Source organism: Durio zibethinus, chromosome 18 (genome assembly GCF_047325235.1).
Source record: "Durio zibethinus cultivar Kanyao isolate XHJ-2024 chromosome 18, ASM4732523v1, whole genome shotgun sequence".
Lineage (NCBI taxonomy): Eukaryota > Viridiplantae > Streptophyta > Magnoliopsida > Malvales > Malvaceae > Durio > Durio zibethinus.
The window spans coordinates 13,102,339-13,117,568 of NC_143179.1; the positions used below are offsets into that span (position 1 = coordinate 13,102,339).

Here is a 15,230-nt window from a genome sequence, read left to right on the forward strand (position 1 = left end):
GCAGATTCATTTGCATGACTTTTAGAAAATATTTTTTAAGAAATATTTATATTTCAAAAAAAAAAATTTTTTTGTTATTTGGATGAATTAATGAATAATATTTTTTTGTTATTTGAAAAATCTATATTCTTTTAAAATAATATTAATATAATTATTAAAATATTAAAAATTATTTATTGTTGAAATATATTAAAATTATTTATTATTCAAATTATTAATATTAAAATATTATATTAATATAAAAATACTTTAAATAAAACTATTTATTTTTATATTAATATTTTAAAATATTTAAAATAGTATTACTATTCTTAAAATATTATTTTTATTAATATTCAAATAGTAATATTTATTATTAAGATATTTATACTATTAAAATAGTTATATTTTATATTGAAAATATCTATTATTAAATCATAACAAAAATATTTTGTATTTATATTTATTATTAAACTAATAATATAAATAACTTAATAAGTAAAAATACAAAATTATATATATTTTAATCTAAAAAATAATAAGAAATTATTTAAAATATTCCTATTTAAAAAATAATATTATTATATTATTTAACATATTATTACAATAATAAAAAATTTATTATATATTATTTATTATTAAAATAACAATATAATAGTATTTATTATTGTAATACTAAAAATATTTATGTTTAATGGTATACAAAATTAAAATATAAAAAACTTTTAATGTTAATATTTTAATATTTTAATTAAAATTAAATAAAATATTTTTATTAATATAATAATATTTTAAATTAAATCAAATCAAGTTTGAACTTAAAATATTATGTTTAAAGTTTTACTTGAGTAAAATTATAAAAATATTTAAAATTAAAATATTAAAGATTAATTTTTTATATAAAATTAAATAAAAATATTATTTATTAATATAATAATATATAATAATATTTTTAGTCCAATCAAGTTAAATTTTAATTTCAAAAAAATCATGTATAAAATTTAACTTGAATAAAATTATATTTAAATATATTGATAAATAATTTTATTCATAAATAGCTCTTCTCTTAAAATTATCTCTCTGTTTTTACTCAAGTAAAATTTTAAAAATAATATTTTAAATTTGAACTTAATTTGATAAAATAAAATAAAATCATTTATAAATAATTTTTAAAAAATTATCTTATTTTTTAATTAAATAAATATCTAAAAATATAAAAATTATTTTTTACGAAACGAGCCTTACAATTTTTTAAGCTTAATCTCCATTCTTATTATTTTTTCTTTGCGAGTTTGCAACTTTTCAAGTCATTGGTTACAGCTGTTTCGTTTTTGTTTCCTCGCCAAGTTCGTGGGCTTGTGGCTTTGACTAGTTTTGTCTACGCGGAAAAGGAGAAAAAAACGGCAAAAATAAAAAATAATTATCTGATGTGAATATATAAATATTTTATCTGACATTTTGTTTTGGTGGTTTGACTAGTTTTGTCTACGCGGAGGCGGAAGAAAAGGAGAAAAAAAAAAGCAAAAATAAAAAATAATTATCTGATGTGAATTTACAAATATTTTATCTGACTTTTTTTTTTTGGTGGTTTGCTTTGGCTGACTTTTTGCTCTAGCCAATAAAGTAAAAGTCTTTTTCCTTTGTTCCAAATGATCATTTCCTTGAATTGTGAGTATTTATTTTTTACGGGGCTTTCAAACGCATCGTCCAAAATTTTTTATACACTCTCAAATTTAAAAAAAAATTTATGTATTAAATATCAAAATTTTTTTTAATAAATTACGCTTTTACTCTTATACATTCTGTATACCCATTTTTGTCTTCTTTTTTATAATTATAGGAAAGGAATTTTTGAAAAAATTTAGAATTTCTCAAAAATAAATTTTTAAAAAATTTTAAGATGTTTTAAAAATAAAATTTTCGAGAAGTCTTTAGGTTTTTCAATTATTGAAAATTTTTAAGACTTCTTGAAAATTAATTTTTGAAAAATTTCAGAATTTCTTATAAATCAATTTTTTAAAAGCTCAAACACTTCTTGAAATTTTGAGAAACTTTTAAATTTGTAGATTTTCAAAAGATTTTAACTATTCTCTAAAATAGATTTTCGAGAAGTTTTTAGGTTCGATTTTACTTAAATTTTATCATAAACCCTAATTTATATTCACATGTATTTTATTCAAATTTCAACCAAATCAATTAAAAATAAATTAAAAAATTTTATCTTTAATCAATGTAAAACACAAAAATACAAAGCGATTTGAGGTTATTTTGATGGATTTAGGATTTTTTTCTAAATTGAAAGTGATGAGAGAAAAAAAGAGAATGAAGGAGTAAATTGGTAGGAAAGAAAAAATAAAAAGTGAGGAGTATGGTATATTTAGTAAAAATAAAAAATTTAATTTAAAATTTAGGATGTATTTAGTACTGAAGTGCATAGAAAAAAAAGATTGTAATTAAAATCCCCATTTATTATTTGTCCTTTTCTTTTTGGTTTTTTATTTATTTTTTGAATTGTGTTTGATAAATTATTTAAAATTTTTAAATAATTAAAATTTTATTTTTTAATATGTTTGATAAATTATTTTTAAAAATTATTTAATGAAAAAGTTTTCATTAAAAAGTGTTTAAAATATTACATAGCTTCTAGCAACTGTAAGTCAATTTTATTTATGAAAATAATTTTATTCAATTACATTAATCATATTTTTTTCCTTTTAATTACTTGTTCTTTGCTTTTTAACTTTTACCAATTAATTAGAAATCTTATTTATCTTTGACAAAAATTAATTAAAATTTTATTAAACATTTAATTTTTTGTAACACACTAAACAACTTTTATATTATAAATTCATTAATTAAAATTTTCAAAACTAAAACTACAATACTTAATTTTTTTTTTTGGTGTTTAATTTGTTTATTTTATTAAACATCCTCAAATTACTACAACTAGTTAATTTTTCTACACATTTTTAGATTTTTTTAATGAAAGAAAAAACCATGTGTTCAAAAATAATTGAGTAGACATACTTTTTACAATAATTTTATTTTGTCAAATTATATACTAGTTTTAAACATTTAAGCTTATTCTTATTGAAAAACTTGAGAAGATTTTAATTAATTAATTAATTATTTTTTTAAGTTGGGTTCGTTTGGAGATGTTTTCTTTTTGTGTTTTATGTTTTTGTTTTTGTTTTTTTAGAATAAAAATAAAATTATGTTTGATAGGTTGTTTTGTTTATAGAATTGAAAATTATTGTAAGTTAAAAAAAAAAAATGTTTTTAATATTTTAAAAATATTTTTATCACTGTTATTGCACGGGAAACAATAACCCATGCCCCTCAACCACTTCTCTACGTGGTTTTAAAGCATTATTACTAATTTCTCTATGTGGATGAATTATTACTAATTTCTTGTTTTGAAAAAAAAAATCTGTTGATGAAGAATATTTATTTTTTATTTCCCTAAAGTTTAAAACATGCCTTAAAATTTAATTTTTTTCAAAAGAAAATTATTTTCCCTATATATAAATTTCAAAGTCTAAATATCTTTGGACATGTTGGAAATGATTGATGATGAAGGTCATTTTTCTATTGAAAGTTCTAAGTAGACTAAGGGCTTGGTATAGTCAAAACTTTACCACAAAACATATTTTGTTTGATTTCAACTCTCCCAACCATTTTTTTTTATCTAATTTACCAATTACTTTTTTTCGAAGAATTTTGAACGATTATAAATTTCACCCATTCATCTCAAAATTTGAATGCAAAATTTTATAAAATTTTAGTCCAAATAGTTGAAACAGGCTTTTAAAAAATAATACCATAAAAAAGAGTAGGCTTTTGCAATGAAAGTGGACCAGAGTTTCAAACCAGCTGGATTGGTGGGGGCTTTGCTGGTGGTGAGCAAGTGTTCCATCAAAATTGGTGAACTTTTAGGATTAAATTTAATTGGGACAAAGTCTTAAATTTGAATTCGTGACTTTTTTTTGGTTTTTGAATTTGTGAGTTTTATCATTGAAATGAAAAGTTTAATATTTTTTTTTAATAATATGAACAAATCAAATTTTTTTTATGTAAGGGGTTTTTAAGAATAACTTTTTGATCCGTTTTGATGTTATTTATTTAGTCCTTAAACTAATCTAATCTAATGACACTGGCCATTGCTGCTTTTTCCTTATATCCTTTTTAAGTTTTATATGTAAAAATGATAATGATTCAATTTGGATTCGATTTAATTTGATTTTTTTGAATATTATATAATATTATAAAAATTTAAAATTTAATTCGAATTGAATCGAACCGAACTTTCATTCGATTCGAATTGAATCGAATTTTATCGATTCGATTCAATTCGATTTATTTTTTTTATTTTTTTATATATTATTTTAATATAAAATTTTAATATACTTAAGTACAATTTGATATAAAATTATTATTTTTATTTTATAAAAATTTAAAATATATATAAATTAAAAAATATATATAATTTTATTCGATTTAATTTTTTTCGATTTTAAATCTTCTATTTGAACCTAATATATATATATATATATATTTATTTAATATTTGAATTTGATCGAAACTAAATAAAACAATGATCTGAATCAAAATAAATATTACGATTTTAAATTTATTTTTAAAAATTTGAATTTTTTTTCTCATCTCCACTTATATATATATATGTATATTGTATACATATATATATATATATATAAATATATCATGGTCAACATTGCATTTTTCAAGTCCTTGTGTCCTCTGTCTTTTTTCTATTTACCTCTTATTTTTTATTTATTTTTACAGCGGATGGTTCAACTTATACTATAATGAAATGATTGGAATATTTTTTCTATAGTAATGAATTCATATAATCATCACATATAATAGTAAAGTTGAAATGCTTAATTAAAGTTTAAAATGTAAATAATATAAAATAAAAATTTTAAAATAAAGTTTCAAAAGAGAATAAATGTAAGTCTGTCTATTTTGATTATTTTATTTAAAAGTTTCTTTATCACATCATCATCTTCGTTGACTTTTCTTTTGATATTTTCTTTTTATTTTACTTTATATTTTTTTGCAAGTTTTCTTTCCAACTTCTTTAATGATTACTTGACTGTGTCCATTTGTTAGGGGGAGTTATATATATATATATATATATATATATATATATAGTATTTTTTCAAATGTTATATACGTAATTCTTAACCAAATTATAATTCTAATATAATAAAATAATTTTAATATTTTTATAATAATAAAATTGAAATAACTATCATCATACTAAATTAAATTAAAAATATAAATTTAAGTTTGAAAAAAATAAATATAACAAAAATTTTAAATTAAAATTCTAATAAAGAATAAATATTTAATCTTTCTTTATTTTGATTTTTTTTTAGAAGTTTTCTTTTAAGTCTTTTCTTTTAGGTCATCATCTTTATTCATATTATATATATATATATATATATTTTTAAATTTTTTCAGAAGATTGTCTTTTATCACAATTAAATCAATTTTTATACTTCTCTTTCTTCTCTATTTTATGCTTTTTCTTGAGCTTTTTCTTTTAAATTTTTTGGTAGTGAATTTTTATTTTTAATTTTATAAATTTTTTAAGTAATCGATCATCGTTGAACTCATTTTAACTTTTGTTTTCATCTATTTGCTATTGAAATTTTAAATTCTTTATTTTAATTTGATACTGTATTGTTATAAAGTTTTTGTTGCTTGAAATAAGTAAATATATAATGTTTTCTTTTTCATGATCACTTACTTTTGTATTTAATATGTACTTATTTATGTCATATAAATTATTTTGTAGTTTGATTTTATAGTAAAAAAATGCATACTTACATGAATTTTACTAATTAAAAAATATTAATTTATAAACATATTCTAAAAAATGATTTGAAACAATAAAAAACTATTAATATCTCAATGTAATCATCGTTGTTGTTTATTTGTGTATTTACAAAGGATATTGAGTAAAACTACTTTTCATATTGAATATTGATTTCTTAAAAACTCACAAAATATGCATAACTTACTAAAATATGTTATAATAAGAGTTTAAATAACACATTTTACTTAAAGGTACATCTTATCATAATCAACTATTATTTTTATGTTGTTTTTTAAATATTGAAATACTTTTCTAAATTAACTTTGGTTTAATATTGTTATTGTTTGTTAAATAATGAAATATAAGAATTTTAAAATTAATAAGATATGACTTATTTTAAATAATATCAAAAGATATTATTATATTTTGAAGGTAAACTATGTTTTAAATCTTAGACTTTAAAATTAATAATGAATATATTTTTAATATTCGAACTATTTTTTAATTAAAATAGAATAATTTCTTTATTTGACGAGCACTTAATTATATATATAATAGAAGTCATACAAAAAATTCATTATTTAACCGATATTGTTATAAAATTATAATTTATAGAATTCATACTATTATTAGAATTATTAAATCATATATTTTAATTTAAAATATTATGTACTTGAGAAAATAACTTATAGGTAATTTTTCTATGATGTTTTCTAATAAGTTTAGACTCATTATTTTTTTCATTCATTTTAAAAAATATCTTTAAAGATAATTTTTTTTTTGTATAGTTGTTATCAATGTGTAAAGGATACCACATAACACAGTAATTTATTTTTAGTAAAGATATAACATTAATCTAGTTACCATTAATTTATTATCAAGTAGACAATCAATGACATATAAATTTAGATAAAGTCATTTTAAATTTTTACTTCAAAAATTGATTTTTTTTTCAATAAAATTATATTGTTATAGTAATTGGTACATGAATATTGTTTTAATTATTTATATATGTGTACAATATCTACGAATATTTGAAATTCAATACCTTAGTATTAAATGGCAATAAATATAATTTTTTAAATGAATCAAATATGTTACACATTTAAAAAATATAGCTTTGTATCAATATTCAACCAAAACAAAAAAAAAATTTACTAAGTTAGCAATGATTTACTACTATATATTATCAATGATTTGCTACTAAATTATATCACTAATTTACTATTAAAATATGAATAATTTATTATTAAGTTATCCATACTTTATTACTAAGCTAAAATTGATATATTATAAATTATCATTAATTTCTTATTATTACTAATTTAAAACTAAATTACAATAGATTTCTCATTAAGTTATCAATAAATTACGACTAAAGTAACACTTACTTATTATTATAACTAATTTATTACTAAGTTTTGACTTCACTCTTGTTAGTAACCAAAGTTTAATTATTCAAAACTTTAAGTATAAAAAAACTTATCACCAATTGATAACTAAGTTATCACTGATTTATTATTATGTTATCAGTGATTTATTATTAAATTATCAATGATTTAATATTAAGTTATGAATGATTACTAAGTTATTGACAATTTGTTATAAATTATAACTAATTTTCTATGAAGTTATCAATGATTAACTAATTTACTACTAAATTATCATTGATATATAACAAATTATAAGTGATTTGTTAGTATATTATTATTGATTTACTACTAAATTCAATGATTTACTACTATATTATTATGCATTTACTAATTACCATTGATCTATTACTAACTTTTTAATAATTAGCTATTAAGTTATCAATTATTTACTACTAATTATTAATTAAATTACTACTAAGTTATTTATGATTTACTATTAATTTATCGATAAATTACAATATATGAGATAATTTTTTTTATATAATAACATCATTATTTTATTCAAATTTAGAATTTTTTTACTAAATTTTTTTAATGAATAAGTTAATGGTAGGTTTATTCTAGTTCATAATGATGAAAGTTCTAGCTTTGTTCATTCTAGTAACCAAGGTTCAATCACTGGTAACTTCAAGGATAAAAAAAATATTATCACTAATTAACAAATAAGTTATCAATTACATATTATTATCTTATCACTAATTTACTACTAAATTATCATTGATATATAACTAAATTATAAGTGATTTATTAGTATATTATTACTAATTTACTATTAAATTCAATGATTTATTACTATATTATTATGCATTTACTAATTACCATTGATCTATTATTAACTTTTTAATAATTAGCTATTAAGTTATCAATTATTTACTACTAAATTATTAATTGAATTACTACTAAGTTTTTTTATGATTTACTATTAATTTATCAATAAATTACAATAAATGAGATAATTTTTTTATATAATAACATCATTAATTTATTCAAATTTAGAATTTTTTTACTAAATTTTTTTAATGAATAAGTTAATGGTAGGTTTATTCTAGTTCTTAATGATGAAAGTTCTAGCTTTGTTCATTCTAGTAACCAAGGTTCAATCATTGATAACTTCAAGGATAAAAAAATGTTATAACTAATTAACAAATAAGTTATCAATTACATATTATTATCTTATCACTAATTTACTACTAAATTACCATCAATTTATCACTAAATTATATATGATTTACTTCTAAGTTATAAATGATTTACTAATAAATTATTGATAATTTACTATTAAGTTATAAATAATTTATTATAAAGTTATTACTAATTTACTATAAAATTATTAATAATTTACTACGAGTTATTAATAATTAACTAATTTACAACTAAATTATCATTAATTTATAATTAAATTATCACTAATTTACAGTCAAGTTATCAATGATTTACTATGACATTATTAGTGATTTCTTTTAAATTATCAATAATCTACTATTAAATTATCAATGATTTACTATATACTGGTATCTATTTGCTATTATGTTATCATTAACTTACTATTGAGTTTTAGTGATTAACTAATAAATTATCATTGATTTATTGCTAAGTTATTTATGATTTACTACTAAGTTTATAATTTAATTACTATTAAACTAAAACAAATTTACTGTTAAGTTATCTGTAATTACTACTAAAATTTTATTAATTTACTATTAAATTATCAATGATTAACTATTAAGTTATCATTTATTTTTTATTAAGTTATTATTAATTTACTACTATGCTATTATGCATTTATAGTTATGTTATAATTGATTTACTATTAAGTTATTATGCATTTACTATTAAATTATTATTGATTTACTACTAAGTTATCAATTATTAATTATTAAATTATTATTGATGTACTATTAAGTTATCACTAATTTACCGTATTAAATTATCATTGATTAACTATTAATTTATCAATGATTACTATTAAGTTATATTGATTTACTTTTAATTTTCAATTATTAATTACTACTAAGTTCTAAATTATTTACTATTAAATTATTATTAGTTTATTTTTAAGTTATTTATGATTTATCGCTAAATTTATCAATTAATTATTACTCCCTCTATTTGTCATAGTTAAATTGTCATAGTTGACTTTTTTTTGTTAAAATTTTTTTAATTTGACATAAATTATTTTAAATATTTTAATAAATCAAAATTTATAAAGCATGTATTTAGAAACCACTTCATTTAAAGTTTTTAAAATATATTTTTTTTCATATTTTTATCAATAATAAAAATAAAATAATAAGTGATTAAAGTTAAAAAAATTGACCAACAAAGTAAAAATGTGACAATTTTACTAAGATAGAGAAAGTATTAAACTGAATCTTATTTATTATTAAATTATTATTAATTTACTACTAAGTTATCATTAATTTACTATTAAGTTATCACTTATTTTTATTAAATTATCCTTAATTAACTATTATCTTGTTATGTATTTACAATTATCTATAAATGATTTACTATTAAATTATTTGTTATTTACAACTATATTATTATGTATTTATTATTATGTTATCACTAGCATATAACTATTTTATCAATTATTTACTACTAAATTATTATTTATTACTATTAAGCTATCCTTAATTTAATATACAGTTATCATTGATTTAATATAAAGTTATTATTGATTTTATCTTAATTATCACTAATTTACTATAAATTTATCAATAATTTGCTACTATATGACTCTTTCTGTCTTTATTTGTTTGTCTTGTATTGATTTTCACGGAGTTTAAGAAAAAAGTTTTGATTTTAATGTATTTAATATTAAAATTATTTTTTTTATAAAATTAAAGTTTTATAATTTTTAATGTTAAAAGGTAAAAAAAATGATAAAAAATAATTCTAAATATAAAAAAGTAAGAGTTTTAGATGTTTAAAACAAAAAATAAGACTTAATTTTAGGACATCCCAAAAAGAACAGATGAACAAAAAAAAATGACAGAGGGAATACTATACATTTACTACTATGTTATAATTTATTTACCATTAAATCTTTTATAATTAATTTACTTGTGCAAAACATATTAATAGGTGAAATGTGTTACAAACACTAAAATATTCATATGTAGAAAAACTATTTTAATAAAAAAATAAAAAATAGATAATATTTTAATTTGCTAAAAAATATTAAATAAAAATAAGTAAAGATAATTTAATAAATTATCATATTTTATATGTAATATAGATATATATATTAGACATCTTCTTAATTATAAAATCTCCTATTTAAAGTAGGTTATAAAATCTAAAGTATGCACATATTTATCAGTATTCTAAATTTTTAGTTAAAATTTAAATAACTATTTATAATAAAATTGCTAAATTCCAAATCAAGCACTTTTTACATATTAATTGAAAAAAAAAAAATCAAAGCTCACATTATCATCTATTAATCTAACACATTTTTATTTTTTTATCATTTTCATATATATTATGATACATTGACTCATTGAATAATAAAAAGCCTAATTTAGTAATCTTAGGATCTATATGAAAATTAATTAATTCATTTATCTTATTTTTGTATATGTATAATTTAATTTTATCAATTGAGTTAATTTTTTATTTTAATTGTAAGATATATAAATAAATAAAATTTATTTTGCATCCTCATATTTCAAATTTTTTATCATGTGATTAAGGAGTTCAATTATAAATCTATTTTCTTTATGAATTGAAGAATTAGTTAGATATACATGATTGGCATGTAGTGTATTATTAATAAGAGCCTACCAAATTAAAAAATCACTTTTAATATTGTTTGAAGTTCACATTTTTTTATGTATATATCATAGATGATATATGTATTTATGTATAGCAAAGACACTCATAAAAGTACAAATAATTATTAAATAAATACTTTCATGATAAGAATATAAATCAATAATCATATACTTTAAGTATATAAAAAAATAAAATGAAATGAACTATAACATTATTGTTTCAAAGAATATAATAATTGGTTAGAAAACTAACAAAGCTTTGATCATTCAACAAAACGTGCATAATTAATCAATATTTTTTTATTATCAAAACACAAAAATATGTTAGAGCATTTTTAATTGAAAAAAATAAATTTATATTTTTCAAGAAAAAATCATAAAATATATTGATAATATAGTTTCTAAATTTCACAAATAAAATTAACAGTGTGATATATACCTTTTAGCCTTTAGAGTATATTAAAAAAAAATTGATTGAAAAAAAATAAGTGATGCGTTAATTACTTAACTCACTTGTGAAGATAAAAAAACTTAACTAACAATATATCAAATAATTTATTTTCTTCAAGATTAATATTTCTTAGCAATATTGACTCTGGTTCCATAAAAATATCTTAAGTACTAAATATTTGAAATTAAATATAAAAAAATGATAAACCGAATTAACTTAGATGTAGTATAGAATCAATCTATAGAAGATAAAATAAAAATTAAGTTTAGTAACAATTCAATGGTATATAAGATTATGTTTATAAAGTAAAGATTCATTTAGGCATTATAATGTTAAAGCGTGATTACAATCATTAAACATATAAATGCATATTTATCATAAAAATAAAATATTCAAACATACAAACTTACCATAATATGTGTATTACTCTTTTTGAATTTTTTTTTGATAATTTAACTTGTAATTTTGTATGAACTTTAATTTCAAGTAATCTAAATTAAATAAATAAAAAATATAAATATAAATATATTTAAGGACTTATGATATGTACCGTTAAAGAAGATAAAGAATAAATTAGACTGTATCTTGAAAACGAAAAATTATATGCTTTACTTAAGACAAAGTTAAATGTTTTTAGGGTATACACATTATGATCTAATAATTTAGACCAAAACAATTAGTGATTAAGAAACAGGAAAAAGATTTTGTGTATATTTTGTTCAATATCACGGATAGTATGCCACTTCCTTTTGGATGAGAATGTGTTTTATATGAATTTGATTGAATTATTACTTATAAAATTTAACAAAATTTTTTTTTTAAAGATAAAAATAAGAGTAAATTTGAGTTAATTTTGGACAATAGATCCACTATATTGCACAAATAAAATTTTAACATAGTTTAATTTGATATAAATTTTATTTGTAAATTTTTAATTGATTTAAATAAATAAAAGCTATATATTTAATGACAAATAATTTTTATTAAATATATAAATAATGCTAGAAATTGAAATATAAATTTATTATTTTTTAAAATTTATAAGGGTATTTATGTTATTAATTTTTAACATTTTTAGATTTAAATTTAAATAACTAACTAATAAAAATTATATATATTTAATAACAAATAATATTTATTTAATAAATAAAAAATACTAAAAATTTAAAGATAAATTTGTTATTTTTTAAAATTTATAAAATATTTATGTCATTCTTTAAAATTCACCCTTTTATACATAGATAGATAAATAGATGAAATACATTCGTAACTTTGATTGTTTACGAAGAATTCAAGTCCCAAGGAAAGAGCTTGTAGTGGAGTCAAAAAAGTTTTTCTTTGCCAAACCCACGGCAAGTAATTATTGGATAATTCGTCAAATCTACAATTTATAAACCAAAAAAATGCTTTTTAACCCATTTTTTTTAACTTACATCCAATTGCTTTGAATAGGAACAGGAAAAGGTGATATCCTTGAAGTTTTAGTCCATTCACATTATTAACCATTCTTAATAGTTAGACCAGTTTTCCAATTAAAAATGTTGAATAGAAAATTTTCATTTAGTAAGACTTGATGTGTTAATGGGTTTGGTCGAATCAGATCAGATCCAACTGAAGTTTACCAAGACTCATCTCGTTTAATTAGACTTGTTTATATTAGAAATATTATTAAAATATTAATATTTTAAATATATTTTAAAATTAAAATTAAATAAAAATATTTTATTAATAAAATAATATATCATATCGGATTAGGATTTGAGACTATGGTTTCCTTTTTACTAAAAAATATTATATCTTAAATTTGACCTAAGTTAGGTTAAATTTGTGGACAATTCGACTATGAACAAATCTAGTAAAAAAATTATGATAAAATTAAATTTACACTACTATTTCTTATGAGAAAAATAGTTAATCAATACAAAATGGAATGTTTTCCTTTTGTTTTTTTTAATGTTTTGATATGGCAACTGGGAGAATACCACCGCCTAGATTGGCAACTCCAGAGATTCAGCCATAGCATTTTATATTAGATAAGGCCGAAGGCTTGGTGGCCTAATTAAATGGGACCAACTTTTTGTGGGCCATATGCTAAAAATACCAAAATCATGAGCCGACTTGTAAATTCCAAACTTTATTTTAAATCTCAACGACTACTATTGGCCCCCAAAATTTGACCGTTGGAATTCCTCCTTCCTTCCATGTCAAGTTGTCAACCGCCCACCCTCCCCCCCCTCCCCCCCCCCCCCCCAAAAAAAAAAAAACCATCTTTCCATTTTATTTACATGTATAAATTTACACCACAATTTATTCAAAGCCTTCAATTCAGTACATCTCTTCCTTCAAATCCACTGAAATTGGGCAAATATTTTCCATTTCAATGGAGCAAGTGATGGAAAAGCCTTTTGACAGTCTAATTCAATCTGAAAATGGTGGAATGGAGAACAAAATACCACCCCAGAATCTGGAAATTGATCAGAATTCTCAAGATTCCGGCAACGATTTGAGAAAAAAATGTACCCCAGATAGGCTTAAAATCCCCAAGGCATTCAAGTACCCTGAAAGGTAAGTAACTCTACATGTTTCAATCTTGTTTTTAAGCAAATCTGTTTCATGAATTTTTATATGTAATTTTGTTTTTCTGGTTTGTTTCAGGTATAGAAGTCCAACTGATTCTATGATGTCACCTGTTACAAAAGGTCTTCTTGCAAGAAACAGGAAAGGTGGAGGTTCACTCTTGCCACCTAGTCTAAATCAAACCAAGGTAAATTTCAAAGCTTATCGAAGACTGTAATCTGTTTCTAAACAATACCCTTTTCTTAGAGAATTGTTGGCTTGGGAATTCTGACTCTGGGTTTGGGGTGTAATTGAACAAATTGAGTTAATATATTAGGGGTGTAATCGAGTTTAGCTCAACTCCAAAACTTGAGACTCAAAACTCGATTATGACTCAGATCAAATTTCATTTTTTATACTCGAATTTGACTCATAATTTAATTGAATAATTCAAGTTTGACTCGATAGGTTTGGTAAAATTATAAATATTGATATTAAATATTATCTTTTGACATTTACATATATTAAAAAATAAAAATTTGATTAAATTCAATTTGGTTTATAAGTCTTTTGAGTAGGATATTAAATTACTCAAATTCTTCAATTAATTAATCAAGTAACATGAGTTCAAACCCGACTCAATAATAAATAAATCAAGTTCAAATTTTTTTGAGTCAAATCCGAATAAATTATAGGTAGCTTGACTTCTTTATGCCCTTAGTGAGAACTTAGCACTATAATACTTAAGCAGCAGTGATCATCTCTAAGTTTAGGATTCGATCTATGAAATTGATATGCATGTCAGTAGTTTTGTTTTTTGTTTTTTTTCTCTTTCAAGTTATTTACTTTGTTTGTCAATGTTCCAGATTCATGAATTGCGTGTTCAAGATGGTGGTCTTTCTCAGAATTGAAGAACCGATATGATACATGGTGGTGGAAGAAAGCAAAAATCAGATAGATTCTTGAACCTGATGAATTTGTCTGAAATGGTGTTAATGTCAATATATATAGATCACATGAAAAGAAAAAAAAAATTACCATGGGATGTTTCTCTTGAACCTATTTCTTTTTCCATTTGATCCAGTGAAATGGGTTTCTTGCAATTTTTATCAAATTTTGTACTGTAAATTTTGTTCTGATAATAAAAAATTTTGCTTAATAATGGTCAAATGCCTCACAAGATATAT

General features: G+C 19.5%; 1 protein-coding gene across 1 annotated transcript; it reads left to right on the forward strand.

Moving 5' to 3' along the window:
- Nucleotides 1-13,782: 13,782 nt before the first annotated feature.
- On the forward strand, nucleotides 13,783-15,213 carry LOC111300576 (uncharacterized). The gene is made up of 3 exons (XM_022896209.2): nucleotides 13,783-14,052; nucleotides 14,143-14,251; nucleotides 14,910-15,213. The coding sequence occupies exons 1-3, from the start codon at nucleotides 13,868-13,870 to the stop codon at nucleotides 14,952-14,954; spliced, it is 339 nt and encodes a 112-aa protein (XP_022751944.2). The 5' UTR covers nucleotides 13,783-13,867; the 3' UTR covers nucleotides 14,955-15,213.
- Nucleotides 15,214-15,230: the final 17 nt, after the last annotated feature.